We start from the raw sequence: 16,274 nt of genomic DNA, 5'->3' as shown, positions 1-16,274 counted from the left end.
AAACATTTATTTTTACTGCTCTAATTATGTTGGTAACCAGTTTATAATAGCAATAAGGCACCTCGGGGGTTTGTGATGTGGCCAACGTACCACGGCTAAGGGCTGTGTCCAGGATTAATTATACTTTGTGCTTAATTTGAGTGTCGAATACACATATGCCCACACAATGATACCATTAAATGGTGTCATTATTTTATTTGTTTAAATGTCACAAGAGCATAGATGTAGTAATAAAAAAACAACCAACCCCAAATAATGAAAAGCACAAATATTTTATTAGTTTTTTTTCTTCTAATAAGGAGCACTACAACTTGTCATTCTTAATACTCGTTCTAGAACAATTCTAAAGTTGAGGTATAAAAGGAGTTCATACAGACTCACAGGTCTTGAAACAGTGGGGTTTTATATACAATAGAAACTGAGAGACAAGAGGTAGAGAGACGAGGTGGTATTTAAAATACAGTGGGACGAGAAGAGGGAGAAATATACAAAGATACTAATAAAACAAAAAATTACATTACATTAAGCCTTTTATCGTTTGATTTGGTGCTGTGGAATTCTACGGCCGCAGGTAGAATCAAAGAATTAGAATGGTAGAATCCTACAGTAGGTTGACTCAGTATTGGCTCAACCTGTGCTCTATTTTTGCATTGAACTGTACCGTTACTACAAAATACAGGGAAAACTCAAATTCACCAATGAAATGGCTGAAATTAAAAGGATAAGGGAAATTGAGGGATTTCTAAAATGTGTGTGAAGGATGTTTTTTCCCCCCAGCCGTTGAGGTAAGAGCCGATTTATGCATTCAAGATGGCCAACAATGTCTCCAGCATTAATTCAGCGTTTATTGTTAAAAATGCGGTTTCACAAATTCTCAAGTTCCAATTGGAATTTACACAGCACCAAACTACAATACCCATAACCCCTACATTGCAACCCCAACTAACAAATACCCCAAATTTAAATATGCAAATAATCATAAAAAAAGAAAGAGAACTTGACCCCAACCTCAGGAGAACGTTAATGACCAACCAGGCAATTCACCCAAAGGAAAAGCAAAAATAATGCATTGGGTTTATAAAAAGAGAAAAACAAACATTCCAATCTGTACAGTGACATCCATTTACCGACTGGTAGAAAAAGACAGGAAGAGGGAACTAATTTGGTTTAGTAGTGGTAGCATAACTTGTAAGATATAATAAGCCATATGAAATGTTTATAATATAACAGTAAACAAGGACACTAATTTGGGTAACACAATATAAGAGCTCTCTGTAACGATGTCTGCATTTAACAAAACCTAATTTTACATTTAAAATGTCTGTATATCTGTTTAATATATAGAGTTTGTCCTTTATCAAAATGCCCAGTACTCTTAACAGTTGATGTATGATTGTAAAAAAAATATTTAAAAAAAGCTGAATAAAAACTACAAATGAAATGAAATCAGAGAAACTCTGATTTGACTCTAAAGACTACCTTGATTATCATAAAACCAGTGCTGCCTTTTTGGTAAAAGTTATTAAGAACAGTAAAGCCCTTGCTGATTGGCCAAATCATAGGGCTAACCAATAGGACACAATTTTACCAGCAGATTCTGAGATGGAGTCAAGGGAGAAAACATGCCTTCCCATGGAACAGGTGCCCTCTACGGCAACGACGCTCCATTTCCATGGCAACAATACAATCAATTCTTTAGCACTGGTGTGACGGACATAACAGCCCCCCCCCATATAACCCCAAACTTAAACGCCATGAGGCCTGACAAAACTATTAAAAAAAAAGTACAAATACAATTCCCTCTACCAAAACTGGAGACTTTTTATTCACCAACTTTTTGGTGTGAAATATAATCATCCTAATTACATTGATAACAGGTATTTTTGGTACGATGCAAAGTTGTAGTGTGGCCTGTGAGCTAAACAGATTATTATGAGTAGATGCTAGTTGTCAAGCCCTGTTTGCAACCAAAAAAACATGTTCCTATTGGCTAAGTTCAGGCAGTAGCATCTCCCCATATCACTCGGTTTTAAAAGGTTTTCGCCCTACTGAACAATACCCTGCTAGTGGGGAGGCTACAGTTGTTAAATACACCAAAGAAGAACTGATAAAAACCAAAAAAATGTAAAGGCTGAATCTACACTAGATGTACTCCACATAACCGCTTTGTGACTTCACGCACTTCGGTGCACGTAGCACACCCCAGGAAAGTTCTGATCCAGAGACCATTTGGTGGAGTATAAACCCAGGGTCCTATTCATTAGTGTACACTATAAGCTAAATGTTTTGCACCGTAGCAAAAATGTATAGCAACGGCAAACGAAAACAAGCATTTCTTGACGGACAAATTCAGGTAAGTCCCTCCCTGTTTCAGTCAGTTACATTCCTAATGAATACAGCCCATCCTTACCCCATAAGGCTGGGACGTATTTATTAAGCCATCCCGACTGAGACATCTGAGAACTCTGTACATACAGCATAACGCATCTACTCCTTTTTGGTCTGTGTCTTTGAGAAAACAAAAGTGAAGAAGCTAAATAACTTGAATATTTAAATGAGAACCATCACTGAACACCTAAAAAAGCCTACATGCATTGGAAGACTGTCACAAATATTTTAAAACATTGTCATGTCACATTTCCCCCCCTCCCCAAATGACATAGCCATCTCTGCCCCAAAACATATTTCATTTCACCATCCCAACACCACATTTAGGTTCTATCAACAAACTGTTTATTTGGTGGCTGGTGCATTTCTTTGTGAAACAGCATTAGGGGGGGGAGGGAGGGCTACAATCAACTAAAAGTAGTTGACAGAGGAAAGTAACATCTACAAAGAGTCTACAGCTTTTCATGACTAAGCGAAGGGGGACGCAATAGAAACGACCTCTGGAGGACTAAAGAGGATCGTTCATTTCCCCACTCCCTTCATCTTCAGTCCTGTCCTCAAGCCTACTGTATGCTCAACTTCCCAGAACTGTCACCAGGTAGAAGCACCTGGAAAAAGGTGCAAAAGTTTGTGCTTGACAGATCTGTGTCCATGTACCATATGAGGGGTTGTAAAAGGTGGGTGGTGTGTGCATATCTGACCTATAAAGCACTCACTTAAAAATCTTCCCCCCCAAACTGAAAGCGTCAGCAATACTAAAAGATGGAAGGCGTCTTTGTGTTACTAGTTGGTTCTCAGAGGAACAGAAGGAGGGTGACAACTATTAGGTTGGGGGAAGGAGAGAGGACATCACTTTGGTACAAGCAAGGTGAGCAGAGCTCATCTTGTGATCCGTATCGCCACAGCACCTGGCGTTAAGAGTGTGTGTGTGACCACTATCACATGAATCAACACCAGAACCTCACAAGGGATAGCTAATGGACAGGCTGTGAACACTGTGTGGAGTTGACATGAACATATACACAGGTAATGTACAGACATCATCAGTGATCATCACCTGCCCTACACAGCCAGGTTGGTTGGGTTAGTAGTTCCCCAAAGGTCCTGGAGGCGGCGAGGGGTTATGATGTCATGATCAGGCGCCAGTCAGTCTCCTCTCCTAAAATTCGATATGAAGACAAAGGAGCCTCCAGAATTTCTGTAGGATGGAAGGAAGGTAAATGTCTTCTGTCCATCTTAACGGTCCACAGAAGTATGTGTACAGTGCCTGGCATTAGTTTCCCAGTCCGGACCGGTAGTGGACCGGCGGGCAGGAAGGAGGATGGGGGGGGGTAAGTGGGTAGTGGTCAGAGCAGACCCCAAAAGAAAGCTGTCTCTGGGGTGGAAGAAAGGGGGGGTCTCAGTTGGAGGTGTCAGAGTGAACGCTGCCAGGGGGGCCTGGTGGAGAGGTGACGGAGCAGGGTTGGGTGTTGTCCTGCCAGCTGTTGCTAGGCTAGAAGTAAAGAACCAGGAGAGAAAAACTTTAACTTTTTAATATAGGTGTGTTGTGACCCTAGTAAAATCCACTTGTAAAACGCTCCAAATACATTTGCCAACTTTTTTGTTAGGCATGCATTTCTTTCGGTCTAAATAAAAGGGATACAAAAAGAAAGACAATAAGGGAGGTTTGACTCACGTCGAGGCGGCGTGGGACGTAGAGGGAGCTAGTGGTCAGCTCCTCATAGCCTGCCGTCAGGTGTGTAGCACGGTGCAGGGTATCCACCTGGAGGGAGACAAGACAGGCGCCATCAGGCGAGATGCATGCACACACACTTTCCTTGTTTTACTATCCTTGTGGGGAATTTTAGGTCCCCACAAGTATAGAAGAACCCCCCCACACACACACACACACACAAGACATGGGTTCAAAAATCATTTGTTTCCTTTCAAATACTTTGAGCTTGTTTGATTGAGCCTGCCTGTTTGGAGTGCCACATGGGCTTGGTTCCGTTGTGCCACGCAAGCTCAATCAAAGTGTTTAGAAGATAACATACCATTTGAACCCAGGTCTGGCACCTACACAAATGTACTTGCGCATCAATCAGGGGATAGTGTCACACAAAACACAGGTGGTCATGAAAGGAACTTTAAAGTTTCCACAAACCTCTGCTGTATCTGTCAACGCAAAAGCAGCATGGCTCTTGGTTTGGACTTCTGGTTCCCTACTAGCTAACCTCTACTCACTTGTCTGTACAACCCTCATTTTGGGTTCATACACTATCGCCTCTCTGCCGTCACAGTTCTAACGTTGAAAGCCAATATCTTGTTCCTGTATTAATTCATTCCAAGATTGATGAGATGAAATTATTTCCATCTAATCTATCACACAATTTGTTGTATTCTCAGTCATCACTGATGGTATGCAGAAAATGCTGCCTACCGTCTGGTTAGCCAGGGAGAATCTCAAATTGCACGTGTCCTCTCTCCTCGCCTCCTTATCAAAACCTCTCTCTGGGATGAGAAAGCCAGCGGTCTCTCCACCCTCTGACATTCTCCTCCAATGGGTTTTGAGAAGGATGGGAGGGGAGCAGACACGACAACTCAAGGAAATGCAACTGAGGATTTTCCCTCAGCCTCTGACACTGATCGTCCGGCAACTGTTTACAGCAGAAATCTGTGGCTCCTCTTCAACAACAACAGTACACTTCCACAGGTTTACAAACAGCACAGTGACGAGGTGGAGGGCAACAACAACAGCAGAGTAATGAGGGAGTAGAGGGGGCCTTAGGCTTCCGTGGTGACAGGATGGAGAGAGATAGCCATGGGCTGCATGCGTCCAAAACGGCACCATCTCTCTCAAAAGTCGTGCAGTACATAGGGAATAGGGTGCCATTTGGAGAAGCAACTGTGGACATAGAGCGATGAAATGGATGGATAAATAACTGGGGGAGAACAGTAAGGTAGGCACACCAAACTGAAACAAGGTTATGTGGAGGGGGCTGGAGAGAGAGGGGAGGAGGGTCAAAATGCACCACGAGGTGTGTTTCTCTACTAAGTGGAACAGGGACAGGTGCCACAGGGGGTCTTGGGTTGGGTGTTTAGGAATCAGGGGTGATGCTAGGGCAGGGGTGAGGAGAGGGAGGTTGGGGTAATCATAGCTGGTAGGTGCTAGGAGGAGCTGGTGTCCAGGAATTTTTGGGTCACTGGTTTTGGGGGTGGCAAAGTCCTTGAAACCTCCCCAAAATGCCCTGTTTTTTCAGAAATCTTGTTTGAAGAAATTCCAGGATTGCCTTCACTAGTCACTCCTGATTCCAGAAACCTCCAACCATGATTTCATGAAAACCAGTACATTTTGGGAACGTTACAGGAATTTTGCAACCCAAAAGGGACTGGGTTGGAGGGGGATGTGGTTGGGGCATTGAGGCAGGCTTTCCTAGAGGTCCTCAGTGCCTACCTGGGGCTGCAGAGAGGAGGCGATGTTGAGGACGGCCTCCCCAGCCCCGTTGAGGTTCGAGGGGTGCAGGCCAAGGTAGGCAGCAGCTGCAGCGTCGCCTGCATGAGACAAGCTGTATGACCCCGACGACCCTGCAGGCAACACACGCTGTGTCAGCCAATCAGGCATCTCAGTGTGGCTCTGTCAGTCAGACACCTCTGTGCGGACGTGTCAGCCAAATCAGGCACCGCAGTGTGCCAGGGGTCAGAGATCACAGTTCAACCAGGAAGTTAAAGGACACTGGCTTTTGAAAAGAGACAGTCATACCCGTGCTCACAAACCGTTTGCTAGTGTTGAAAACATGAGGATCGTGGTCCACAGTCAGAGGGTTGAGCAGTGAATTAGTGAATCAGCCTTCTGGGTGCCAAGATGAGCCAATACATGTACAGACGGATCTTCAATTTCCACCTTCCTCACATTGTTGTGAATGCAGTATGAGACGAGCGCAGGAGAATATGAAAATGGCCAAACTATAGGCCAACTGCAACTTTCTTGTTTGAAACGGACCAAAATCAAGACAACACAAATATGTCTTATTACATGAAAAAACGCAGGTCAACGTTTTAGTTACACTGTAACAAGCGAGCATCATAAAGTGTAAGTCAGACATTTTTAGTTGGTAAGTCTTGAGTCCTAATACTCAACAGTCCACCAGCGAGCTGTAATCTTACTGCAGGAGATGCAGACCATAGAAATAGAATCCAGATAATATAATAGATTCTATTTCCATGAGGCAGGCATACAGCACAGCTCACAATGACTGAATGGTACATCACCTACCTGCTCCTGTCTGCTTCCTGAGCAAATAGGGGTAGCTGGTACATATGGGCGCGTGTGTGTGCTTGCGTGCATGTGTACTGTACACTAGTGTGTGTATACTGTACACTAGTGTGTGTGTGTGTATACTGTACACTAATGTAAAGGTGTGCTGGCCGCTACATAAAGACAGTTTGCAGTAGTAGTAGGCTAAATAAATAATGTTAAAATGATGACATCGAAAGAGGAAGTGGTGAAATTGAACAGAAACCATTCAGAAATTTAAAAAAATACATTGGTTAGTGATTGGAATTGGATTTATGATCAGATGGGGGATGACGGTCATTTCCTACTATGAGTTATTGCTTAGGGCAATAGCGCAGCATCTTTGATGCTGCTGAGTCAAGATACATTTATCCCTGAAAATGACCACTTTCTACCACACTAAAGCAACTTTTAACGAGGAGATTATCAATCTGGTTCAAAGTAAGATAGTTAAATAATCTCTCCTCTATAGAAAACCTGTGAGTGCAATAACATCACAGCAACGCATCAGACACCAAACAAGCAGAAGAACAGTAGAAAAGTCTGATGGAGAGCCAGACAGAGAGCGAGCCAGACAGACAGAAAGAGTCCTCATTCCATGTATGTGGTTCTACACTTCTGCCAGTGTGTGTGGTCTACACTTCTGCCAGTGTGTATAAACTACAGTGTGTTTGTGTAATAGCATGAACATCAGCTGATTGGTGTGAGGCGGCAGGGTGATTGAGATATGGATGGAGGGGTGGGGGTCAGGGGTGGTTGGAAGGGGCACACGGTACCTGAGGTGGGCGTCGCCGGAGAGTTAGCCTGGCTAGCCTGCGCCGACACGCTGGCAGCATCCACCGCTGTTTTAACTGCGTAGAGGTTCGCTTCCTCCTGGAACTTACCAATGTTCTTCTTGTACCGTATTCTCTTGTTGCCGAACCAATTAGAAACCTGAGGGGGAGACGGATAGACCAGTGTATTAGTCAGTGTTTCCCTTAGATTTCTTTCCAGGGTTGTATTCATCAGTGCACGCCGTAGCAAAAGGTTTCCCAACGGAAAACAAAAACAAGCGGTCTTACTGGAAAATGTCAGGTAGTCCATCCCCGTTTCAGTACATTTTCAGTCACCTGAGACTTTCAGTTGAAACCAAATAAAGCCAAATTATTTTAGGCAGGGGAACCACCTATACATTAGAATGGGAAAAGCTGGTTTCAGTACTGATAAGTCCACTGGCAGCAGAAGCATGTTGTGAGGTACCTGTGAGACTGTGATGGCACACTTCTTGGCCAGCTCTTCTTTGGCCTCCTCACTGGGGTAGGGATTGGACAGGTGGGAGTAGAAGTACTCGTTCAGCACCTCTGTAGCCTGCTTGTTGAAGTTACGCCTCTTACGCCTGACAGAGACATTGATACGACACAAAGTCAGACAATATTCATCATCTCGGAACAATTTTAAAACGTGCTGCAGATTACAAATTAAATTACTGCAAAACTCTTGAGAAGCACAGACAGACCTGGCGTCGAGGAATCTGGAGCGTAGAATCATGACGGCCTCGCAGGTGCTCTGTTTGAGCTGCATCTGGATGGAGCTGAACTTGCGGTGGATGATGGCCACCATACGCTCGATCTCCTTGGGAGAGATGGGCCGGGTGCGACTCTGCTCCCTCAGCAGGTTCATCACGTGATTGGTGAACTCACTGCATGCCTGGGGTGTAGGGCAGAGGAAGAGAAGGAGGGAGAGATGGGACTTTCAAGACAAATTTGAAACTTAAATTCAGTTATACAAAATAATACAAATTCTCAGGAACACACTAATCTTTGAAGGAGAGCGAAATGTGTGTGCGCTGTTCCTATTTCTCCAGCTTAGATTGAGAAATCTGTGTAAATGTGTCTCTCCCACCTGTTCATATTTCTCCAGCTCAGAGTGGTAGATCTGTCTGATCTGTGCCAGCTTGGCTCTGTAGTCTGAGTGCTCGATGCCGCCGTCGGCACCGGGCGACCCTCCTGCTGCTGCTGCGGCCGCAGCTGCTGCAGCCGAGCCCCCGCCCTTCTCCGGGCCAGACACGCCCTCGGCCAGCAGCATGTTGTCCAGACGCATGATCTGAGGGTCTGGGGGGTCCTCATCCTGAATGCCTCGGATACTCAGCACTTGAGGCAAAAAAAGAAGAGAAATTCAGTATATCAAATCAATCAGTAAATCAAATCAATAAGGATAAGGGAACACCATGTCTCAACTGCAACGTCAGACTCATTAAAATTCAACCCCTTATCCTACCCTAGACACTTAACTTGAAGTAGATCTGAGGAAGTTGGATAGGTATAGGCAATATGGTAGTAAAACTCTCAGATAGAGAATTTGAATGTACTGAGAATTTTTTTTCCAAATAGGCAAAACTGTATTTTCAGCGGGTACATGGGAGGTACATGTAGCGGGTACATGGGAAAGGAGGACAGCAGGACACTTTATCAATGCTAAAACCTCAAGGAGAAGTGCGGAGCTGTCAAAACAACCCTGCCAATTCTCTCGTCACTTGAATATTGGTCCCAAATGGCACCCTAAAAGTAGTGCACTATAAAGGGGATAGGGTCCTAAATTAGCAGTACCCTATTCTAACACCAGGTGGCAGTGTAGCACCTCAGTCAGTGGCAGGCTGCCAGTACAGAGCAGAAAGAGGCGGGCAGGCAGCAGCAATGTGAGACATGGGCGGAGTAATGGGAGTGCATGTGCTGTCACTACAAGCTTGGCTGGCCATAAGTACAGCTTTCAACCGCTCCGCTATTCCACTGTATTAAACCCAGGACCTCTGTCAGCCCCCAGCCATGCACTCATCTCTCTCTCTCTTACAGATAGACACACACACGGAGGCACACAGTACACACTCAGACGCAAAACAACGGTGCAAAAACAACACACACGGTGCAAACAGACGCGCACACTGCTCTCAACGCACACAGACTCCTATACACAAACACACACTTCTGACTCACAGCCTTTGTTTTAACACCATCATGCCATACTGTACATTGTCCTTTCAAGCAACTATGGTAGATGTGCAACCTAACCAGACTAGCACATCTTGGCTTGGTTTGGCTCAGTAGAGTGAAGGGGGTATAGGGGGCCTGTAGCGCTCCTGTATTAAAGCCAAGACCAGTAGCTCTCTGAGCCTGTTCTGTCCAACTTACTGTTCTGCTGCTAACAGTACAGGAATATATACTGAACAAAAATATGTAAAGTGTTGGCCTCATGTTTCATGAGCTGAAATAATTTAAGAGAAATACGTTTTTTGTGCATATGGAACAGTTCTGGGATCTTTTGTGTGCACAAATGTCTTCACATCCCTGTTTGTGAGCATTCCTCATTTGTCAAGATAATCCATCCACCTAACAGGTGTGACATAACAAGAAGTTGATTAAAGAGCATGGTCATTACACAGGTGCACCTTGTGCTGGGGACAATAAAAGGCCACTAACAATGTGCAGTTGTGTCACAACACAGATGTCTCGCGTTGAGGGAGCATGCAATTGACATGCTGACTGCAGGAATGTCCACCAGAGCTGCTGCCAGAAAATGTAATGTTCGTTTCTCTACTATAAGCCGTCTCCGGTGTTTTAAAAAAAATATGGTAGTACGCCCAACCGGCCTCACAACCGCAGACCACGTGAAACAATGCCAGCCCAGGATCTCCACATGCGTCTTCACCTGCAGAATCATCTGAGACCAGCCACCCGGACACCCTCTGCCCTCCCCAGGCCCATCCATGGCTGCGCCCCTGCCCATTCATGTGAAATCCATAGATTACGGCCTAATGAATTCATTTAAATTGACTGATTTCCTTATATGAACTGTAAGTCCGTAAAATCGTTAAAATTGTTGCATGTCACGTTCCTATTTTTGTTCAGTATATAATGTCGAAGGGGTTGGGTACAGCTGGAGACACATTTCCCTCTTGCATGGATTAATAAAGTATTTTTGTTAAAGCCATTACTAGCAGCTGTAAATGCCCTGTTCTGTACAGCTTACAGTTCTGGAACAGAGGGTAAAACAGCACAATTCTATTTCTACCAGCTTTGTTCTCTCTGGGTTACCACAGCCATGGGAGAGAGTTATGCTGAACAGTAAATGCATCATCTGGGATATTTCCTGCAGTTCAATGTTAATGATATAGGCCTATCCATTGATTCTTGAAAAGTATACACAAAAGTGGCAGGGTTGCTGTTGGACTAGAACACAAACTCTGGATTGTGGCTTTAACATGTAGTTACTGGATACTTGAGATAAGGATGCTTGCACAATAAAGTCAGTATCCCTTCTTTTAGTGTACTACTTTAAAGTGCATCCAAACAATTCTGCCCACTATCTCCCCCATCAGTCTCCACATCCCCTAAACAATGCTCTCTTCTCTTAACTTCTATCAAACTTTCCCTCATTTTCTATAAACTTTTTTCCTCCCCTGCTGTTGCCCTCATTTTTTCTTGTTCCCTGTTTTCTCCATCTAGATCCGCTTTCTCTGTTCTCTCAGAGACACATTCCTTCTCTCTGTTGCTCCCCCTCTCATGGCTCAGGAATGTAGCAGACCCAGCGGACTGAACAAATGACCCCGATTGGCCCATCCCTCTCCACTAACAAAGCTGTACTTTAGTACTTATAGGCTAGTTAGAGAGAAAGTGCTTTTACCATGTGTATGCAAACTATGCACCTACTAGCTACGTTTTCTAAAGTTTGGGGGAGGGCTTGTCTGAGTAGATTGCTTTAATAGTGCTAGAGGATTAGCCTATCCTGTGTATGTTGTGCATCAGCTCTCCAATAAGTTTGTAGCTTCCAGAGAGTGTGTGTGTGTGTGTGTGTGTGTGTGTGTGTGTGTTCGTGTGTGTGTGTGTGTGTGTTCGTGTATATGTCAGTGTGAGCTGTCCGGTCCCAGACACTGTTCCAGACTAACCATTTCCCGATCCAGCAGAGGCAGCAGACAGTGCAATATACTAGAGGCTCAGAATATTCAGACATTGGCTCGAAAAACTTGAAAGAGTACCAAATACTTTAGCTGCGCTTGACTGAGCTTGTGTAGACCAACAACGCCAATGAAATAGTCCCAAAGGTACAAACCTCACCCATCTAGCACTCCAGGCAAAACACACTTAATCAAATAATTTGCTTTTGGTCAGTTAGTGCTTCTGGATGCAGTGGTCATAGAAGGAGTAGCCAACTGACCTACAGCCCAAAAGGTCAACCATGCCTCTCCGGGTCCTTCCCCTCCATCCGGCCCCAACCTCTGCTGAGACACCCCCCCAGTTCGGCATTATTATAGCCCCCAGCTGTAGCCCCTAATGACCTCAGATTTCGCTAATTACAATTATTAAGCTGTAATTTCTGACAATCACACACACACACAAACATTTATTAGGGCCGACGCACTTAGTACTGAGCAGTCGTAATGCATTTTCCAATAAAGCAATAAGGAGCTGGTGTTTGCAGCCACAATACAATTCTATAGTAAAAACCACACAATAGCACCCTAGGGTTAGGCAGGTTGTGTGGCATTGAGAGACTGGCAGGGAGAAGAGAAGAGGCACAAGGCGAGAAATAGAGGAGAGCTACAGCCATACTATGAAATATTCAGGCTCTCCAGCTGGGGTTTCCACTGCATACATAATCCTGAAGCTCATTTCTGCCTCACAGCCAATATCGCTATGCTGTGTAGTAGACACACCTGGTTTCTGCACACAGGCTAGAACGCAATTGTGCGTAGTAGGCCTAGTAGGTAGCGCAGGTAGGTAGGTACACACCCACTCTCTAGGCCCCCCAAACTCAACTCTGGACTTCAAAGCCAGTTCCACTGCATTTTTTTTTTTTTTTTTTTACATGGTTTTTATTGTTCCCCTTTATTCAGGGAGTGATTTAGACCAGGGACACCAGGTGTGTAATTAATGATCAGGTAGAACAGAAAAGCAGCAGGCTCCGGACCTCGTTGGGTCAGAGTTGAGAAGCCCTGGCTCTCGGCCTACATGTGTGGCGGGGTGAGGTTGAAGGCCACCCTAACAAAGCAGTAGTGTCTTCAGTACATTAGGGGGAGATGCATGTACCCCGAACACATTCAGGCCATCATCCATCCCTCAGCTCATGGCACACACACTTTTTACCCCACGCCTGTCTTCTCTCGCTCTGTCCTGCATCCCCTTTTCACTCTGACGACCCCCCCACACACGCTCTCTTGTATCCCCCTTTCTCCCGGCGCCTCCCTCTCTCTGTTCTCCATTTCAGTCGAGTTCTCCATGTGAGCTGCAATCCCTCATGCTGTCAGTCCCCACCTCTCCTCTTCCTCCCTCCCCTCCCTGTAGACAGACAGGATTAGCATTTTAATTGCATCAGCTCCCTTGGGTATTCTCAGCCTTTCACTGAGGGAGAAAACCAGGGAGAGAGGGAGGGGGAGAGAGGGAGAAGGAAAAAAGAAAAAAAAAGGTAAAGAGAAAGGGTAGCCTAGACGGAGAACCAAGGAGAATTAGAAAAACAAGGGAGTCACAGGAGGAGACATAAAAGCAGAGGGAGGCAGAAAGAAGAAAAAAAGTGGCAAGAGGGAACACAGACTGATAAGAATGGAAATGCTCCTACTACTATTCCATAACTGGCCATAAATAAATCCAGAAGAAAAAGAATGGTTGAACAGAAAGAAGGTTAAAAGCTACATATAACCTTCACACAAGAAAAAACTACATACGAGTCAAGGCTTGACATTCAGGCGAATTTGCCGCTAGTACCAAGTGAAAGTGACTGCCCCCCGGCCCCCCCCCCCAAAATGACTGTCTTAATGCCAACTCACAAAGAGAAGAGAAGACTGGGAACTTAACAAAAAGTTTACTGCACAGTCTATGACGAGGTCGAAAATATGATAAAAATATCACATATATACATAAACAAAATATCAAATATTTTCAACTTAGGTCTATGACACCCATTGAATTCTATAATGAGTACTCTGTCATTTGAAATTTGATGAAAGCAACCTAGTGAGCGTTCTGTGGCATCAGGAAAGGAAGGATTGTAAAGTGACTCTGGGCCCCAGGAGGAAATTGAAGACTTACTGAACCCACAGGTTGAATTAGGATCCCTATGCTACAGCGGGAGTCATCTGAGTGCTGTCTGGAGTACTAGTCCTACTCCAGTGGTATCCTCTTCAATTTTCCCTCCTCCTCCCTCTAACACAAATAATAACATAGCCCTGGTGTAAGAGGTGGTGAACCACGCTCAGATGACAACTAACCTTGCCTGAGACCTTTAGACTTCAAGGCTTTAACTCAACAGGCTAACAGTCTTGAGACCCTGGTTTGTTGTTGGTCACGTGCACCGGCAAACATGCAGTACAAAAGGTGAGGCTAGCGGTTCATAAGCAAGCAGGGAGATGAGGGCATCGTAACATCTTTTAGGTACACAAGGTGTCAATTTGGACTACATTCTCGGGCTCCCGAGTGGCGCAGCGGTCTCAGGCGCTGCATCGCAGTGCTGGAGGTGTCAGTACAGACACCCTGGTTCGAATCTGTATCACAACCGGCCGTGAGTGGGAGTCCCATAGGGCGGCACAGAATTGGCCCAGCGTCTTCGGCCGGAGTAGGCCGTCATTGTATATAAGAATGTGTTCTTAACTGACTTGCCAAGTTAAATAAAACATTTAAAAATGACTCATTCCACTAAACGTTTTAGTTTTGAGTGGTACTTTTTGGAGAGGGGCAGTAGTGTGGAAGGATGCGTCAGGTCCTGCTTTAAGCAGCGTCTGTGGTTGTGTTGGTCCTCTTTACTGAAACCCTGTGGCACACACACAGGTACACACACACACACACACACACACACACACACACACACACACACACACACACACACACACACGGTCAGTGTGCTTCCTTCCTGAGTGAGGGAGTGGTGAGCAGTCAAATGTCAACACAGTGTGATGAGGGGTGTGAATGGAAGATGTCCCACCCTGGGCAAACAAAACGAAAACACCATTAAGCATTAAATCAACCCTTCATTAACTAGAGATGACAACTATTGAGACCAGAGCAAATCAGGGACAAAAGGCTTCAATCAGATCTAGGCCTATATGGCACGACACACACCATGTTCTCAGGTGCTCTATATGAGCCTATAGCATCCAACACATTCTCCATAATAAGCACCCACTAGACAAGTGGATGGTAGAGATAGAGGAGCAGCAGGCATGAGATGAAGAGGTGAGCGGCAGGAGGGTATTTAGGATTTTTTTTTTTATACCTTTAACTAGGCAAGTCAGTGAAGAACAAATTCTTATTTACAATGACGGCCTACACCGGACGATGCTGGGCCAATTGTGCACCACCCTATGAGACTCCCAATCACCGCCGGTTGTGATACAGCCTGGAATCGAACCAGGGTCTGTTGTGACGCCGCTAACACTGATATGCAGTGCCTTAGACCGCTGCGCCACTCGGGAGCCCTCAGAGTTTAGGCAGAGGGTAGATGTATGCCTTAAAGTGGCCGTTGTCCCTCTATCCCTCCTTAACTTTCCCAGTCTTCACTCCCTCTCCTAGTGTTGTCATGACACCAGAATTTTGACGATACCACACCCCAAAAAAAGCTTATTAGCCAAAAATCACAGAATGGCACTTGATAAAGACAGAAACTTGGCTACTGCTCTGTTCAATCTCATTACATTTTAACCTGTTATGGCTAGGGGGCAGTATTTTCACGGCTGGATAAAAAAACGTACCCGATTTAATCTGGTTACTACTCCTGCCCAGTAACTAGAATATGCATATAATTATTGGCTTTGGATAGAAAACACCCTAAGGTTTCTAAAACTGTTTGAATGGTGTCTGTGAGTATAACAGAACTCATATGGCAGGCAAAAACCTGAAAAGATTTCATGCAGGAGTGGCCTGTCTGACAAGGTGTCGTTCTTCTTGTCTCTGTTTATTGAAGAGTGAGGATCTTAGCTGTCCCGTGACACTTCCTACGGCTGCCATAGGCTCTCAGAAGGCGGCAAAATGCAGAATCGTGGCTTTGCAGGCTCTGGCTTAAACAAAGTAGCGCGTTTGGGTAGTGGCTGGTTACAGTACTGTGAGACTCAGGCTCGTGCCCGCGTCGACCGAAAGCTTTGTTTACTTTCCTCTGTTTAGCTAAATGGACATTCCCGGTCGGAATGTTATCGCTTTTTTACGAGAAAAATGGCATAAAAATGGATTTTAAACAGCGGTTGACATGCTTCGAAGTACGGTAATGGAATATTTAGATTTTTTTTTGTCACGAATTGCGCCATGCGCGCGACCCTGATTTACCATTTTGGATAGTGTCTGGGACGCACGAACAAAACGCCGCTATTCGGATATAACGATGGATTATTTTGGACCAAACCAACATTTGTTATTGAAGTAGCAGTCCTGGGAGTGCATTCTGACGAAGACAACAAAAGGTAATCAAACTTTTATAATAGTAAATCTGATATTGGTGAGTGCTAAACTTGCCGGGTGTCTAAATAGCTAGCCCGTGATGGCTGGGCTATGTACTTAGAATATTGCAAAATGTGCTTTCACCAAAAAGCTATTTTAAAATCGGACATATCGAGTGCATAGAGGAGTTCTGTATCTATAATTCTTAAAATAATTGTTATGCT

At 44.8% G+C, this 16,274-nt stretch overlaps 1 protein-coding gene across 5 annotated transcripts in view; it reads right to left on the bottom strand.

The window, feature by feature from the left end:
• Positions 1–253: 253 nt before the first annotated feature.
• The window catches only part of LOC106607421 (pre-B-cell leukemia transcription factor 1), a 49,625-nt gene continuing 33,604 nt past the window's right edge, over positions 254–16,274 (bottom strand). For 2 of the 5 annotated variants that reach the window (XM_014204347.2, XM_014204349.2), the window contains 7 exons: positions 8,543–8,790; positions 8,157–8,347; positions 7,901–8,036; positions 7,438–7,594; positions 5,822–5,952; positions 4,064–4,150; positions 254–3,880 (listed from right to left, as the gene is read on the bottom strand). In XM_014204347.2, the coding sequence (XP_014059822.1) occupies positions 3,788–3,880; positions 4,064–4,150; positions 5,822–5,952; positions 7,438–7,594; positions 7,901–8,036; positions 8,157–8,347; positions 8,543–8,790 (1,043 nt within the window). In that variant the 3' untranslated portion in view covers positions 254–3,787. The remainder of the gene's footprint in view (positions 3,881–4,063; positions 4,151–5,821; positions 5,953–7,437; positions 7,595–7,900; positions 8,037–8,156; positions 8,348–8,542; positions 8,791–16,274) is intronic. The other 3 variants (XM_014204350.2, XM_014204352.2, XM_014204348.2) reach the window with 2 other exon arrangements.

This window comes from Salmo salar, chromosome ssa06, assembly GCF_905237065.1.
Source record: "Salmo salar chromosome ssa06, Ssal_v3.1, whole genome shotgun sequence".
Lineage (NCBI taxonomy): Eukaryota > Metazoa > Chordata > Actinopteri > Salmoniformes > Salmonidae > Salmo > Salmo salar.
The sequence above is the reverse complement of the archived record's forward strand: the minus strand, read 5'-3'. Positions and strand labels throughout refer to the sequence as shown.